Source organism: Bombyx mori, chromosome 2 (assembly GCF_030269925.1).
Source record: "Bombyx mori chromosome 2, ASM3026992v2".
NCBI classification, from domain to species: domain Eukaryota; kingdom Metazoa; phylum Arthropoda; class Insecta; order Lepidoptera; family Bombycidae; genus Bombyx; species Bombyx mori.
The window spans coordinates 1,027,536-1,040,020 of NC_085108.1; the positions used below are offsets into that span (position 1 = coordinate 1,027,536).

At 39.7% G+C, this 12,485-nt stretch overlaps 1 protein-coding gene across 11 annotated transcripts in view; it reads left to right on the top strand.

The window, feature by feature from the left end:
* LOC101745746 (paired amphipathic helix protein Sin3a) overlaps window positions 1-11,257 on the top strand; it is a 46,119-nt gene extending 34,862 nt beyond the window's left edge. For 7 of the 11 annotated variants that reach the window (XM_038016994.2, XM_062672308.1, XM_062672309.1 and 4 more), the window contains exons 22-30: window positions 498-665; window positions 1,121-1,215; window positions 2,669-2,768; window positions 4,388-4,509; window positions 5,229-5,394; window positions 6,152-6,333; window positions 6,982-7,122; window positions 8,266-8,370; window positions 9,119-11,257. In XM_038016994.2, coding sequence (XP_037872922.1) covers window positions 498-665; window positions 1,121-1,215; window positions 2,669-2,768; window positions 4,388-4,509; window positions 5,229-5,394; window positions 6,152-6,333; window positions 6,982-7,122; window positions 8,266-8,370; window positions 9,119-9,556 — 1,517 coding nt within the window. In that variant the 3' untranslated portion in view covers window positions 9,557-11,257. The remainder of the gene's footprint in view (window positions 1-497; window positions 666-1,120; window positions 1,216-2,668; window positions 2,769-4,387; window positions 4,510-5,228; window positions 5,395-6,151; window positions 6,334-6,981; window positions 7,123-8,265; window positions 8,371-9,118) is intronic. The other 4 variants (XM_038016997.2, XM_062672310.1, XM_062672312.1 and 1 more) reach the window with 1 other exon arrangement.
* The last annotated feature ends 1,228 nt before the right edge of the window (window positions 11,258-12,485 follow it).

Below are 12,485 nucleotides of genomic sequence, written 5' to 3' on the forward strand. Positions count from 1 at the left end.
CAGAATGTTCTGTGTTGATACAGCATGCTGCCTTCCTACTGATGTCTTTCTTATATGCTGAATAAAACCATATTAGTTATCATATCGTCGCTATCAAACCAAAATCTGCTATGTGTAAAAACTCTATTTTGAATTAAAAAAAAACTATTTTGAATTAACGAGTAAAAACATTTTTGTATAAAATTTTATATGAAGGTGAATTTTTAAGAACTATAATCAAATGAAAGCTGTAGATAAATATTAAAGCTATATAGACCCATAACAGTTTTTTTTTATACGGTAGATAGGGCTGTGAACTATACGAAAATTTCAAAAAGTAAAAATGTCAAAAAGTGCACATAGCAGATATTGGTTTGACAACGACGATATTTTACATAATATTTTAAATAAATATTATATCAAGCTTGCATTATTTCTTTCTTTTATAAATGAAATAAAATTTATTTAATTGTAGATATCAACAAACCATTTTCAACATCAAATTCTATGTTTTTTAGCAATAAAAATTGTTCGAGACACCGCGGAGCTCCTTATACATCACGCCAGGAGACAAACTGCTATACAGAAGGCTGAGAAACGGAGAATCAAACAGTTGTTAAGGCATTTCCTACCCGATCTCTTCTCGCATCCACGGCAGCCGCTATCTGATGATGAGAAGGATGAAGGTACTTTTATTTCTACTAATTTAACATAATGTTGCAGAAATAAGAGAAAGGCTAAGTTATCAATCATAGAAAAACGTAGAAAATTATTTAAGCTAATGTTGTATTGTGTTATTACAAAAGGGCTCTATTTGTATCATTCTTACATATGTCACATCATGCCCTATGTTCTATTATATCTTAGGTTTTAGGTGTTAAGCAAATAATTGCCCACAGCTTTGACTATTGAAATCTTTTGTTATTCGCCTTATCGCCAAACACTGCCAACATGAATCCTGCAATAGAGTTTGAAGATGAATCCAAAAAATATCTCAGTACTGTTAACAATGTCCCAAGATATTCATTCTTGTCCTTGCATGACGTTTCTAATTAATATTCACTTAGACAACCACAATAGCAGATTCTGAAATGTTTAGATTTATTCTTATCAATATCAAACACCATTGGTATTGTCCTAGAAGACAAGGAGGATGCACCGAGCCCGGAATGTCCAATCGATCAACAGGGTCAAGAAAATGACAAGAATAATTTAAAACAAGAAATAAAACAAGAGGTATGTTCTTCAAATCTAGTTTTGATTCTAGATCGCCTTAGGGATAATTGACACAAGTAATTTACGAAAATTTATAACTCTTTATAATTAAACTAGCCGTCCTTGCCCGCTTCGCTGGGCATTTAAAATTAACATTATTATTTATTGTCATTATTATTAGGGAGTCCAACACTCATATAAATATTAGCCTATCCATTAAGTGCATGTATTTTCTACATGGATACAAAGTTTCAAGTCAATCGGATGCATAGTTCAGTAGTTATAACGGAACATCCGTAAAAACCACTAGATTTATATATTAGTACTAGCTGACCCGGCAAACGTTGTGTTGCCTTAAATAAGATTTCTAGGGAAATTCTACTGTAGAAAAAAAAACCTCATTTAACCACATAATACTTCATTGTAAACAAAAAAAAATATCCAAAATATAAAAATAAAAAATAAATGTTTGGGGCCGACAACCCTTTTCACTTAGGGGTATGAAAAATAGATAGTAGCCGACTCTCAGACCTACTGAACATACTATTGATACACAAATAAAACCAAAAAAACATGGCTGAAAAATGTATAGTATTGTATAGCTCTCAAATATATTAAGTGTATAATCTATGATGTATAGTGAGTAAGTAAGACAGGAGACCGGCTTCGTCCTCATCCCTACTACGTGATGTTTGCTGGATGAGTGGTGACACCTGGCGGGGATAGCTGATCGATTGATAGTTGATCAGTAGTCGACCGGCGAGGGCGGGAGATCAAATTCAATTTAAAAAAAATGATAATTAAAGGAACTTGAAATTATAAACTCTGAATAAGAGTTTATCGTACTACAATTATAATATTTGATTGCCATCTTGCAACCTTATTGCGGATCTGTGCATAGAATAAAAAAAATATTGATCGGGATGGAAAAATAGGGGTTGATCGTATAAGAGTGAAAATTGAGAGTAATATATTTTTTTTTTATTTTAAGTCATGACAAAATACAAACAAAATTCTCGCAAAAATTTTTAAAGTTTTTTATTAGCAAATAAAAAATAAGGGTTGATCGTAGAGGGGTGAAAATTGAGGATTGTATGTATTTTTGTATGTTGTATCATAAAAAAATAGAAATTAAAAATTTTGTCTAAAAAATAAATTAAAAAATTTAGGGGTGGACTACCCCTAACATTTAGGGGGATGAAAAATAGATGTTGGCCGATTCTCATTGATACCGGATAAGCACAAAAAATTTCATCAAAATCGGTCAAGCCGTTTCGGAGGAGTATGGCAACGAAAACTGTGACACGAGAATTTTATATATTAGATAGATGAAATGATGATAGAACATGCGATGTGCCTTTAACAGAATATTGAATGTTGATACAGCATGCTGCCTTCCTACTGATGTTTTGACCACACTAATATTTGGTAAAATATAGCACAAACAGAAATATAATTAATTTATTGTTTTCAGTCATCTGAATCTGATAACGCGTCAGACAAGAGCGGCAAGAACGGAAAGAATAACAAAGAGAATAAACCCAAAAATAATAATAATTTGGAGAGCAATAAAGGTGAGTTTTACATATTACATGGTAATAAATGAATGAATGAATGATTATTTTATTTCAGACAACAATAAGTCCATATGTGTACATAGTACGAGGGCGGGATGATAAGTAACTAGCCTCTGCTATTCAAAAAGTTAAAATTCAAAAATTAAATATGTCATTTGTAAATTCGTCTCTGGCCACCTGTGTTCTAAATTTCAATTTGGTGGCGTAAACATTTTATTGATTTTTTGTCATTTGAAAATATATTTCGTCAAGTGTTTTCAAAATGGATAAATTTGAACAAAGATCGGTGATAAAGTTTCTTCATATGTAGAGCATGAAGGGGAAAGATATCTATGACGAGTTAAAGAATGTTTTGGGTAAATGTGCTCCTTCTTATGCCACAGTAAAAAACTGGGTGGATTAGTTTAAACGCGGTCGTACATGTGTCCAAGATGAAGCCCACCCCGCACGTCCAAAAAGCGTCACGACACCGGAAACGGTCGTGAAAGTACATGATATGGTTTTAACAGATCGACGATTGAAGTTATCTGAAATAGCTGACACTACAGGTATCTCAAAAGACCGGGTACATCATTTCCTAAGTGAGGAATTAAATATGAAAAAGTCATCGGCCCATTGGTTGCCGCGATTGCTTACGCACGATCAAAGTAGGATTCGAGTGCAAAACTCAAAAGAATGTTTGGACCGTTTCAGAGTAATAAAGCCGATTTTTTACGTCGATTTGTAATAGCAGATGAAACATGGGTTCATTATTACACGCCAGAATCAAAAATTCAATCAAAACAGTGGACGCAATCGGAATGGTCGGCTCCAAAAAAGGCCATGGCTGTAAAGTCGGCTGGATAAGTCATGGCTTCCGTCTTTTGGGATGCAGTTGGGATCTTGATGATAGATTACCTTCCTAAAGGTCAAACAATTAACAGAGAATACTACACTAATCTTCTAGATAATCTTCATCAATGTATTCAGTAAAAACGGCCAGATTTGGCGGAAAAAAAAACATTTTCCACCCTAGGGTCACACATGTGTTAAAGCTATGGCAAAAAATTTGGGCGGACAGAAATTTGCCACAAATGATGAAGTCATAGCCGCTGTAGAGGAGTATTTTACAGGCCTCGAAAGAAATTATTTTATGGTAGGCATTACTGCTTTAGAACGAAGATGGAATAAGTGCGTAGAGGTTCACGGAGACTATGTCGAAAAATAAAATTAATTTTATCATGGAAAGTTAAGTGTTTCATTATTAGGCTAGTTACTTATCATCCCGCCCTTGTATCATTGAAACATACTCAAAATTAACAAAACCAATCAAATAAAAAAGATACATTTATTAAAAGTAATTATCCGTTGAATACATTTCAAATATTCCATTCAACTGATACTTACTTCGAACCAACCATTATTATTATTACTATTATTTGGTCCGCAAGTGAACCATGGTACAACGGTTCAAATACCGACAGTCATAATGTAATGTCATGTATGAAAAAAAACATTATATCGGATTGGTTGTTTCTAATTTCAACATAGCAGCATTAATGGATATGAAAAAGCTATAAGAAGATAAATGGTTGTCTTTTTATTGTGGCTAATCTCTGAATGTGTTTTGTTTACAGAAAGTGTACTAACCCAGCCGACTAATGGAAAGAGGTTAAGCAATGATGATCAAATACTGAAATCTGACTTAAAGACTGAACCATTCGAAGTAGAAGATGATCTCAGGGATCACCCCCCTAATGTGAGTTCTCGTTTTTTTTTTAGAATTTAGAAGCAGGGGTAGGATCCTATCCATCTGACGAGCAATGCCAAGTCTCTGCCTACCAGAACCATTAAAATTAAATAGTAAATACAATGTATGTATTGTACACTGATATGGGGTACTTCACTAGAAACAGATCAATGACCTTGCTGTAATTCGAGATATGCGTAAAATGTATTGTAAGGTATGAACGTGCAAACAACACAAGTGAACAATATATTGTTCTATATAACAATGCATATGTGGGTATATCTCAACCTGTAATATCAGCATGTATATCAATCATCGAATGTATTGGAAACGCTTCGAATCGCCAGACCTGGAAGCGCATTGCCTGGAGCGGTCTTTAGGAGCATGGCGACCTAACGGGTGCTTCTGCACATGTTTTATTTTTATTTTTATTGCTTAAATGGGTGGACGAGCTCACAGCTCACCTGGTGTTAAATGGTTACTGGAGCCCATAGACATTTACAAAGTAAATGCGTCACCCACCCTGAGATATAAGTTCTAAGGTCTCAGTATAGTCACCACCCTTCAAACCGAAACGCATTACTGCTTCACGGCAGAAATAGGCAGGGGGGTGGTACCTACCCGCGCGGACTCTCAAGAAGAACATCAGTGCCAACATTTTAACAGTTTATTCACCGACAAAGACACACGACTTATTAATTTTGTAAATGTATGCGTGTTGTATACAGGAGGGCAGGTTCGTGTGCACGTCCTCGTGGTACCTGTTCCTGCGCGTGCACGGCGCGCTGTGCCAGCGGCTGGCGGCCGCGCGCCGGGCCATGTGCGCCGCGCCGCCCGCCCGCCCGCGGCACGACCGCCCTCCCGCGCTCGCCCTGCGCCTCGCGCCCGCACACCGTTAGTACACTCACACACGTTGACTGCTGAATGTTATAGGCTTTATATTAATTTGAATTATTTATTTCTAAAGGATCATCCACAAGGTGGACAGACTTGGTTAAGTTATCTACGAAGTGTTCCCTTACTGAGTGTACACGTACCGCCACAAATAGAGAAAGATGGAGAAGTCTCTCAAAAGCCGCAACCAAACATTAAGACATACGTAACCACGACCACTCTGCCAGGAGTGTAAGACTGAGAAGAATTTCTAAAGGCACAGACAAGTTCTCTAGTTGTCTGCTATTTAACAATAACAGAATGCCATAGACAATACGTATAGCGCCGTCTACCTTCAAGCATGACTGCAATTACCATTGCATTTAATTTACGATTATTAAAACTTTTCAAAAATGGATAACTTAAATATAATATAATGTATATGTGTATAATATATAAATGTAAATTTCAATGCACCTACCTTTATTTATTGTGCACTCTGCACTATCTTTGGGTGACTGGTAGAGAATACCACAGGTATTAAGTGCGCCAATGTAAATTTTACGTGAAGTGCTACTATTTGCCAGAACCACATATTCGAAAAACATTATGCTTTTACATTGTATTACTCTGTCACGTCATAATTAGAGATGAGCCAGAATTTCGTCGACCATTAACGCATCAGATCGAAATCTCAATACACTACACACCATTAGCAATACAATTATTGAATAAATTGAAAAAAAAAATATTTGAAAATTATGAATGTCTTCCACAGATTTGCCAGCGGACGTGTCGTCGCCAACAGAATACTACAACTTGTTGCTGGACCTGGTGAAGGGCGTCCTCGACGGCAACATGGAATCTTCCGCCTTCGAGGATGCAGCCCGAGAAATGCTCGGGATCAAAGCCTATCCGGCCTACACGCTGGACAAACTGGTGTCTATCGCTGTCAGGCAGGTTAGTATCTATGTATTGCTATATCAGACCTGAGGAAATACTCATCAGCACATCAAACATCTTGTTTGAATTACTCTTAGTATTGGATCATTTGGTAACGATAAGAGATAAATGATGAAAACACATGCGATGTGCCTTAAACAGAATATTCTGTGTTGATACAGCATGCTGCCTTCCTACTGATGTTTCTTATTGTTGTCAAGATTAACAAACTTACCACCTTTATGATGAGTAAAGAATATGTTTATGCTCAAACTTGATGACGTTGCTAACATGAACCTTAGCAAGAGCCGTGCTTCGTAGAATCTACCACCGGATCGGAAACGCGACCCACTGAGAAGATCCGGCGAGAAACTCAGTGGGCTGTGTCTGTGGGTTAATTTATTCGTCGAGCCCTTCGACGAGAACGATCACCGGTCATTTTGTAAAATTATACATATACTGGTGGTAGGACCTCTTGTGAGTCTGCGCGGGTAGGTACCACCGCCCTGCCTATTTCTGCCGTGAAGCAGTAATGCGTTTCGGTTTGAAGGGTGGGGCAGCCGTCGTAACTATACTTGAGACCTTAGAACTTATACTAATACTATACTCGGTGGGTTAAGACTACGTGCAGAATGTGTGTAGTATAGCTTGTATTGTCGTGTACAGCTGCAGCACTGCGCGTCGGAGCCGTGGTCGGTGCGCGCGGCCGAGCTGTGCGCGCGCGACATGCGGGCCGCGGCCGGGCCCTACGTGCGCCGCGCCCTCGCCGCGCTGCGCCCGCACCACGCCGCCTTCCTCGTGCGAGCGGTCAGTACCAAGACAACCCTGGCGACTGTTACATGTGCCCCTCAATAATAACTAACTAATTTATCACGAGCTTATGGATCCTTTAGATCAAATAACCCTTTCATTAGACGCCTTCAGCTCTAACACTAGGAGCCGACTGAGGGACCACAGTAACCGTGCAACCTAACCTAAACATCAGCCTTCTCTCCCAACTCTCTTCTACTCTGTAGTGCTCACTGAAGAAATGACTGTTTTTTAACGCAGTTTCTACTCAGGAACACATTTACCCCAACTGTTGTCGGTTCTCTGGCTAATACAGCCAGCCACTGCCACTTAAGCTTACTAATCCGCCGATCTTAATCAGTTCTATTATGCTTTAGGGTTTCATTTAGAGAACGCGAGCTATGGCGTGTTTTGTACACCATAGTAGCTTAAGATACTTACTTACATACTTAGCTCGCTGAGTTTCTCGCCGGATCTTCCCAGCGAGTCGCGATTCCGATCCGGTAATAGATTTATTCGCGAAGCAGCTGTCCTCGAGGTCTAGGCGCCGGGCAGCTGTTAGCAAATTCCACCCGCCCTGACTGAGCCTCTGCTCGCCCACTTGTCCTGGTACAACTGGGAGAGGCCTCCGGGCCACCAGTTAAGGCATTACTGAATGCATCGTCTCTATATAAAGACAATTTATTGTTGAAGCCCAGCGAACAGAATTGACTTGATTAGCGAAAACACATCATTTGTACTATTTATTTTATAAAATAAACTCAATGTCCGTCATAGTTTCCTTTATGCCGTTCGCAAAATAATTGAAACATCTAACTCCGATTTCGGCTTTTAGTGTCTATAGTTAAGCATTGGTGATCATCCAACTTCAGGTTGGCCTTGAGCTCTCATAAGTTATCTAATTAGAATGCTTTGAAGGAAGTGATTACCATATCAACAGGAAATTACTTAAGAAATCCTTTCTTTTGGAACCATCTTTAAGTCACTTTCAGCTGATATGCAAAACAATTGAAACATCAAACTCTTATTTTGACTTTTACTATCTATAGTTAAGGTTCAGTGACCATTCAACTTTAGGTTGGTTCTAAGCTCTCAGCCATTATCTAAATAGAATACCCCGTTTCAAGGAAAGGATCAGTAATGCAGATTATTTGTCAACAGTACGGTGGAGACGAGTGTAAAGTAACATTTGAGCTGCTAGAAAGCGCTGGAGAAGGAAGGACGTCCCCACACAACAACGACAACAGAATGTCACCGACAGCACAGGTGGGTTTTTATTTTTCAGACTCTAAAGTAAATCAGAATGTTTAGTTATGTACAGTCCGCGCGCGAGCTCCGAGGAATTTTAAGGAATGTTGACGTAATGAGCTAGTGTTGTGATTAGTCGATATTGCGCTATCGATACTAACACATCTTAAGCCTCCGTGCGAGTGTAAATTATAAAATAGTTTTATGAGGGTATTATGTACTTCAAATAAAAAAAAGCAATTGATCACGTATGAATTTAATTTAATGAACTGATACTTATTGAACAAAATGAACGTGAAATCCTATTAATTACTCTCGTAATCAGATTAATCAGTAGTTGAAGAATTTGATGTTCTATCGTCACTCTCCTCGCGTACTTCAATAATAAATGATTCGACAACATCCTCCATTAAGCCATCCCTTTGCCAGTAATGTTCCTCTAATGCTAAGACATGTTTATTATGCTAGTGCTCGCCAATCCTTTTTCATCAAATTAAATAGCTATTTGTGCAAACAAAAAGACTTATGAGTGTAAGATTATTTATATTAGAAAACACACGTAATTTATTAACACTGCTATCGCAAAATTAAAAACAACGAGTCTGTAAGCGTACTCTCACGTTAAGGTCGACACTAGTACTGGGAGAGTGCGGGGTATGAAGCGACGGTCGGGCGGTAATCACTCACCACCAGGTGGACCGTATGCTCGTCTGCCTACAAGGGCAATAAAAAAATAAACCTTAGTAAATACTAATGAAATCTACAGCGCACGAGTGGAGGTGTGGGCGGAGTGAAAAGTGTCGGCGAAGGCGAGGCGGTGTCCCGGTGCGCGGCCTGGTCGCTGTACGCCGAGCGGTTCGCCAGCAACAAGACCAGCGGCGTGACGGCGCGCGGCAAGCCCGTGTTCCTGGCGCGCAACGCACGCGCACGCGGCCTGCACGCGCCCGCCAACACGTCGCGCTGGCCGCAGCCGCCGCGCCGCCCCGCCCCGCGCCGCAAGCCCGCCGCGCACGACGCCGCCGAGTGCACGCTCGCCGAGCTGCGCTGCCGGCTCGTGGCCTGCCGCCCCTTCCGCCTGCTGCAGCGCGGAGCCCTGGCCGCCGCGCGCGCCACGCACGAGCGCCTCAGCCGCCGCCGCCGCGACCGCTTCCGGGCCTGGCTGGACGCCAACCGACCGCACCTAGACGAGCGCCTCTCTATCTAACTTCCCTTATAGCGAGAGAGAGGGGTAGATCTCAGGGGTATTTTTATTCAGTGAAACTATGAATATCGAATTTTGTCTTAACACTAATCATACCAACACTCACTGGTACCTATTTGTTCCATAGCGGATAGATAACAGTATATGTCAATGTATTACTCAAAATTAACAAAACAAAACAACAACAAAAAATTGTATGATAACTGTAGATTAATTGGTAAGCAAAAGTCATGAAGTCAGATGTGCAAAAGCAATAAGATAATGATATGTACATTTTCAATGCAAAATTTGAAAAGTTACGGTATGTTTAGTGTTAAACACAAACAATTTCCGATTTAAAACGATAATTGCATTAGGACGCGGGCGCACGCTACTCACACTCAAAACGGAAGTACCCGGAACATAGATTATACGCTTCTCTGTCAAAAGACAGATAATAAAAACTATGTATATGGCCGCGAGAGTGACGTACAGGTCGGTTTGCTATACCGTGCATTTAGCTGCCCCGCGCAGGACTCTAGGAGAAAGGACTCTGCCTAAAACACACAGTTCTACACTTAGTTTTTACGTCACATTAACCCAGTACTATTCGAATAAAATTTAGCGACATATTGTTCTAGTTAAGTAGAAAGTCTATTTCATAGAAATTCAGACAATGTAAATACCCAAAAATCTTAACGATATGTTAACGATGGCTGCCTTGTGTGGTGCAGTCCTTTCTCGACTTCAAATCGAATTAAAATAAACATCTAAATACAACAAATAAATAAGAATCCTTCCGTCTATTAGAATGTATATATACATTTCTGATGAGTGTTTCACATAATAAAATTCCGTAACAATGTACTAGTAAAGATCTGAGATTTAAATTAATTAACGAATTATTCCTCTATTGAATTAGGTGCAAAGTTATTCCATGATTGCAGAGTGTTTTATAGATTATCACATGTTTAGATTCAGCAAGATGAACAACAGAGGATTTGCCCTAAGTCGATCTTAACATCGTGTGGGCTGTAGATGTTATCAATTGTTGATTTCTTTTTTGTTGTTGAGAAATCTGATGTAATAAAAAAGTATTAAAATGTTTTTCGTGGCATTGTCGAGGCAATGTATCTGAATAATAGAACAAACCTATTTTAGTTGAATCAAAGTGAAAAACCTATTGTGTGCAATGGCGGATCCAGCTTTGGCGCCAGGAGGGGGTCACATAGTCGTGAGCAAGTTAAGAACTTATAATTTAATTTTGATAACAATAGATAATAAATAAATCATGATGTTCTTCAATTAGTTCAAGTCCTGGAACTAGCTCAGGGGGGTCATGACCCCCCCCCCCCTTGGATCCGCCGTTGTTTGTATGTGCGTCTGTGTGTCAGCAAACAAAACGCGCCACTATCGGCAGCGGCATTGTGTTGTAAATTTGTACAAATTTTAAAAACTAATTTAGGTTTGTGTGTATGTATGTATTTATTTGTAACATATGAATGTCACGTCGGTTTTGTCGAATGGCGCGCGCGGCGTGTGTGTGTCCGGTGAGATCTCTTTGTGTATGTGTATAAATGAAAGTACATAATTTGTATATATAGTTACGAGATTTAATTTTAATGTCAGTGATTCGTAGTTTTTAGTCGAGGCGATACTGTTAATTTGTAAAGAGAAAAAAAAAACAATGACTCTGTGAAAATAAATATTATTATATTTATAATAGTTTGGGGTTTCTGTTTTGTTTTGCTGTTAAAGTGATGTGAGGTGATCGTAACGGGTGTTTCGGAACTGGCGACTGTCTAAGCTTAGTGAGAGAACTTTAGCACTGGTGGTAGGACGTCTTGTGAGTCCGCACGGGTAGGTACCACCGCCCTGCCTGTTTCTGCCGTGAAGCAGTAATGCGTTTCGGTTTGAAGGGTGGGGCAGCCGTTGTAACTATACTGAGACCTTAAAACCCATATATCACGGTTGGTGGCTTTGGTAACCACTTAACACCAGGTGGGCTGTGAGCTCGTCCACCCATCTAACCGAGCTGGTGCTCAATGGTTACTGTAGTCCATAGACATCAAAACGCGACTGCCACCCAACTTGAGTTATGAGGTGGAAATCTTGAATTTTATTTTGTAATCGTTGTTATAGTCATAATGACTACCTAATGTTACCATAAATTGTCCAAACTTCAAAAATTATCTATTATGTTCGATTTTCATAGAATCTGTTTCTGCGGATTTTGAGACCCAGGTAGGCAGATTAAACCCAGTCTCGGCCTAGGTGGTGGCATTCACGACGTGATGTCTATGGGCCTATTTAACATCATATGGGACGAGTTTACCCGTCTATGTATTTCTTTTACAATCTCGTAACGATTATTAAAAAAAAACCTACCTATGCTGATTGCCTTGAGAGGCTATATCAGCTTCTCCTTGACGTGTAGGTGAGCTCACGGGACTCAAACCGGGAGTGTTGCTAACACTGGCCCTAGCAAGAGCAGTGCTTCCTAGAATTTACCACTGGACCAAAATTATAATTTAACCATATAACTGCTATTTAGATTAGGTCAAAGCAGGTGGAGTAAGTATTGAAAATTCCAACGGCTCAGGCTTTGCTTCCGGCCGAAGATCGTAGTAAGTGGAATAGGTTGCTGCAGCGGCTCCGTCGAAGACACGATTCCCATTAGTGAGGGAACGACGAGGAGGGTAGTAACGCCATCTATTGACCGACATACGATTCTCATTAGTGTGGGAACGACTTGAGGAGGGTAGTAACGCCATCTATTGGCCGACGTACGATACTCATTAGTGAGGGAATGACTTGATGGTTATAACGCCATCTATTGGCCGACGTACGATACTCATTAGTGAGGAAACGACTAGGAGGGTAGCAACGCCATCTATTGGTCGACTTACGATTCTCATTAGTGAGGGAATGACTTTAAGAGGGTAGTAACGCC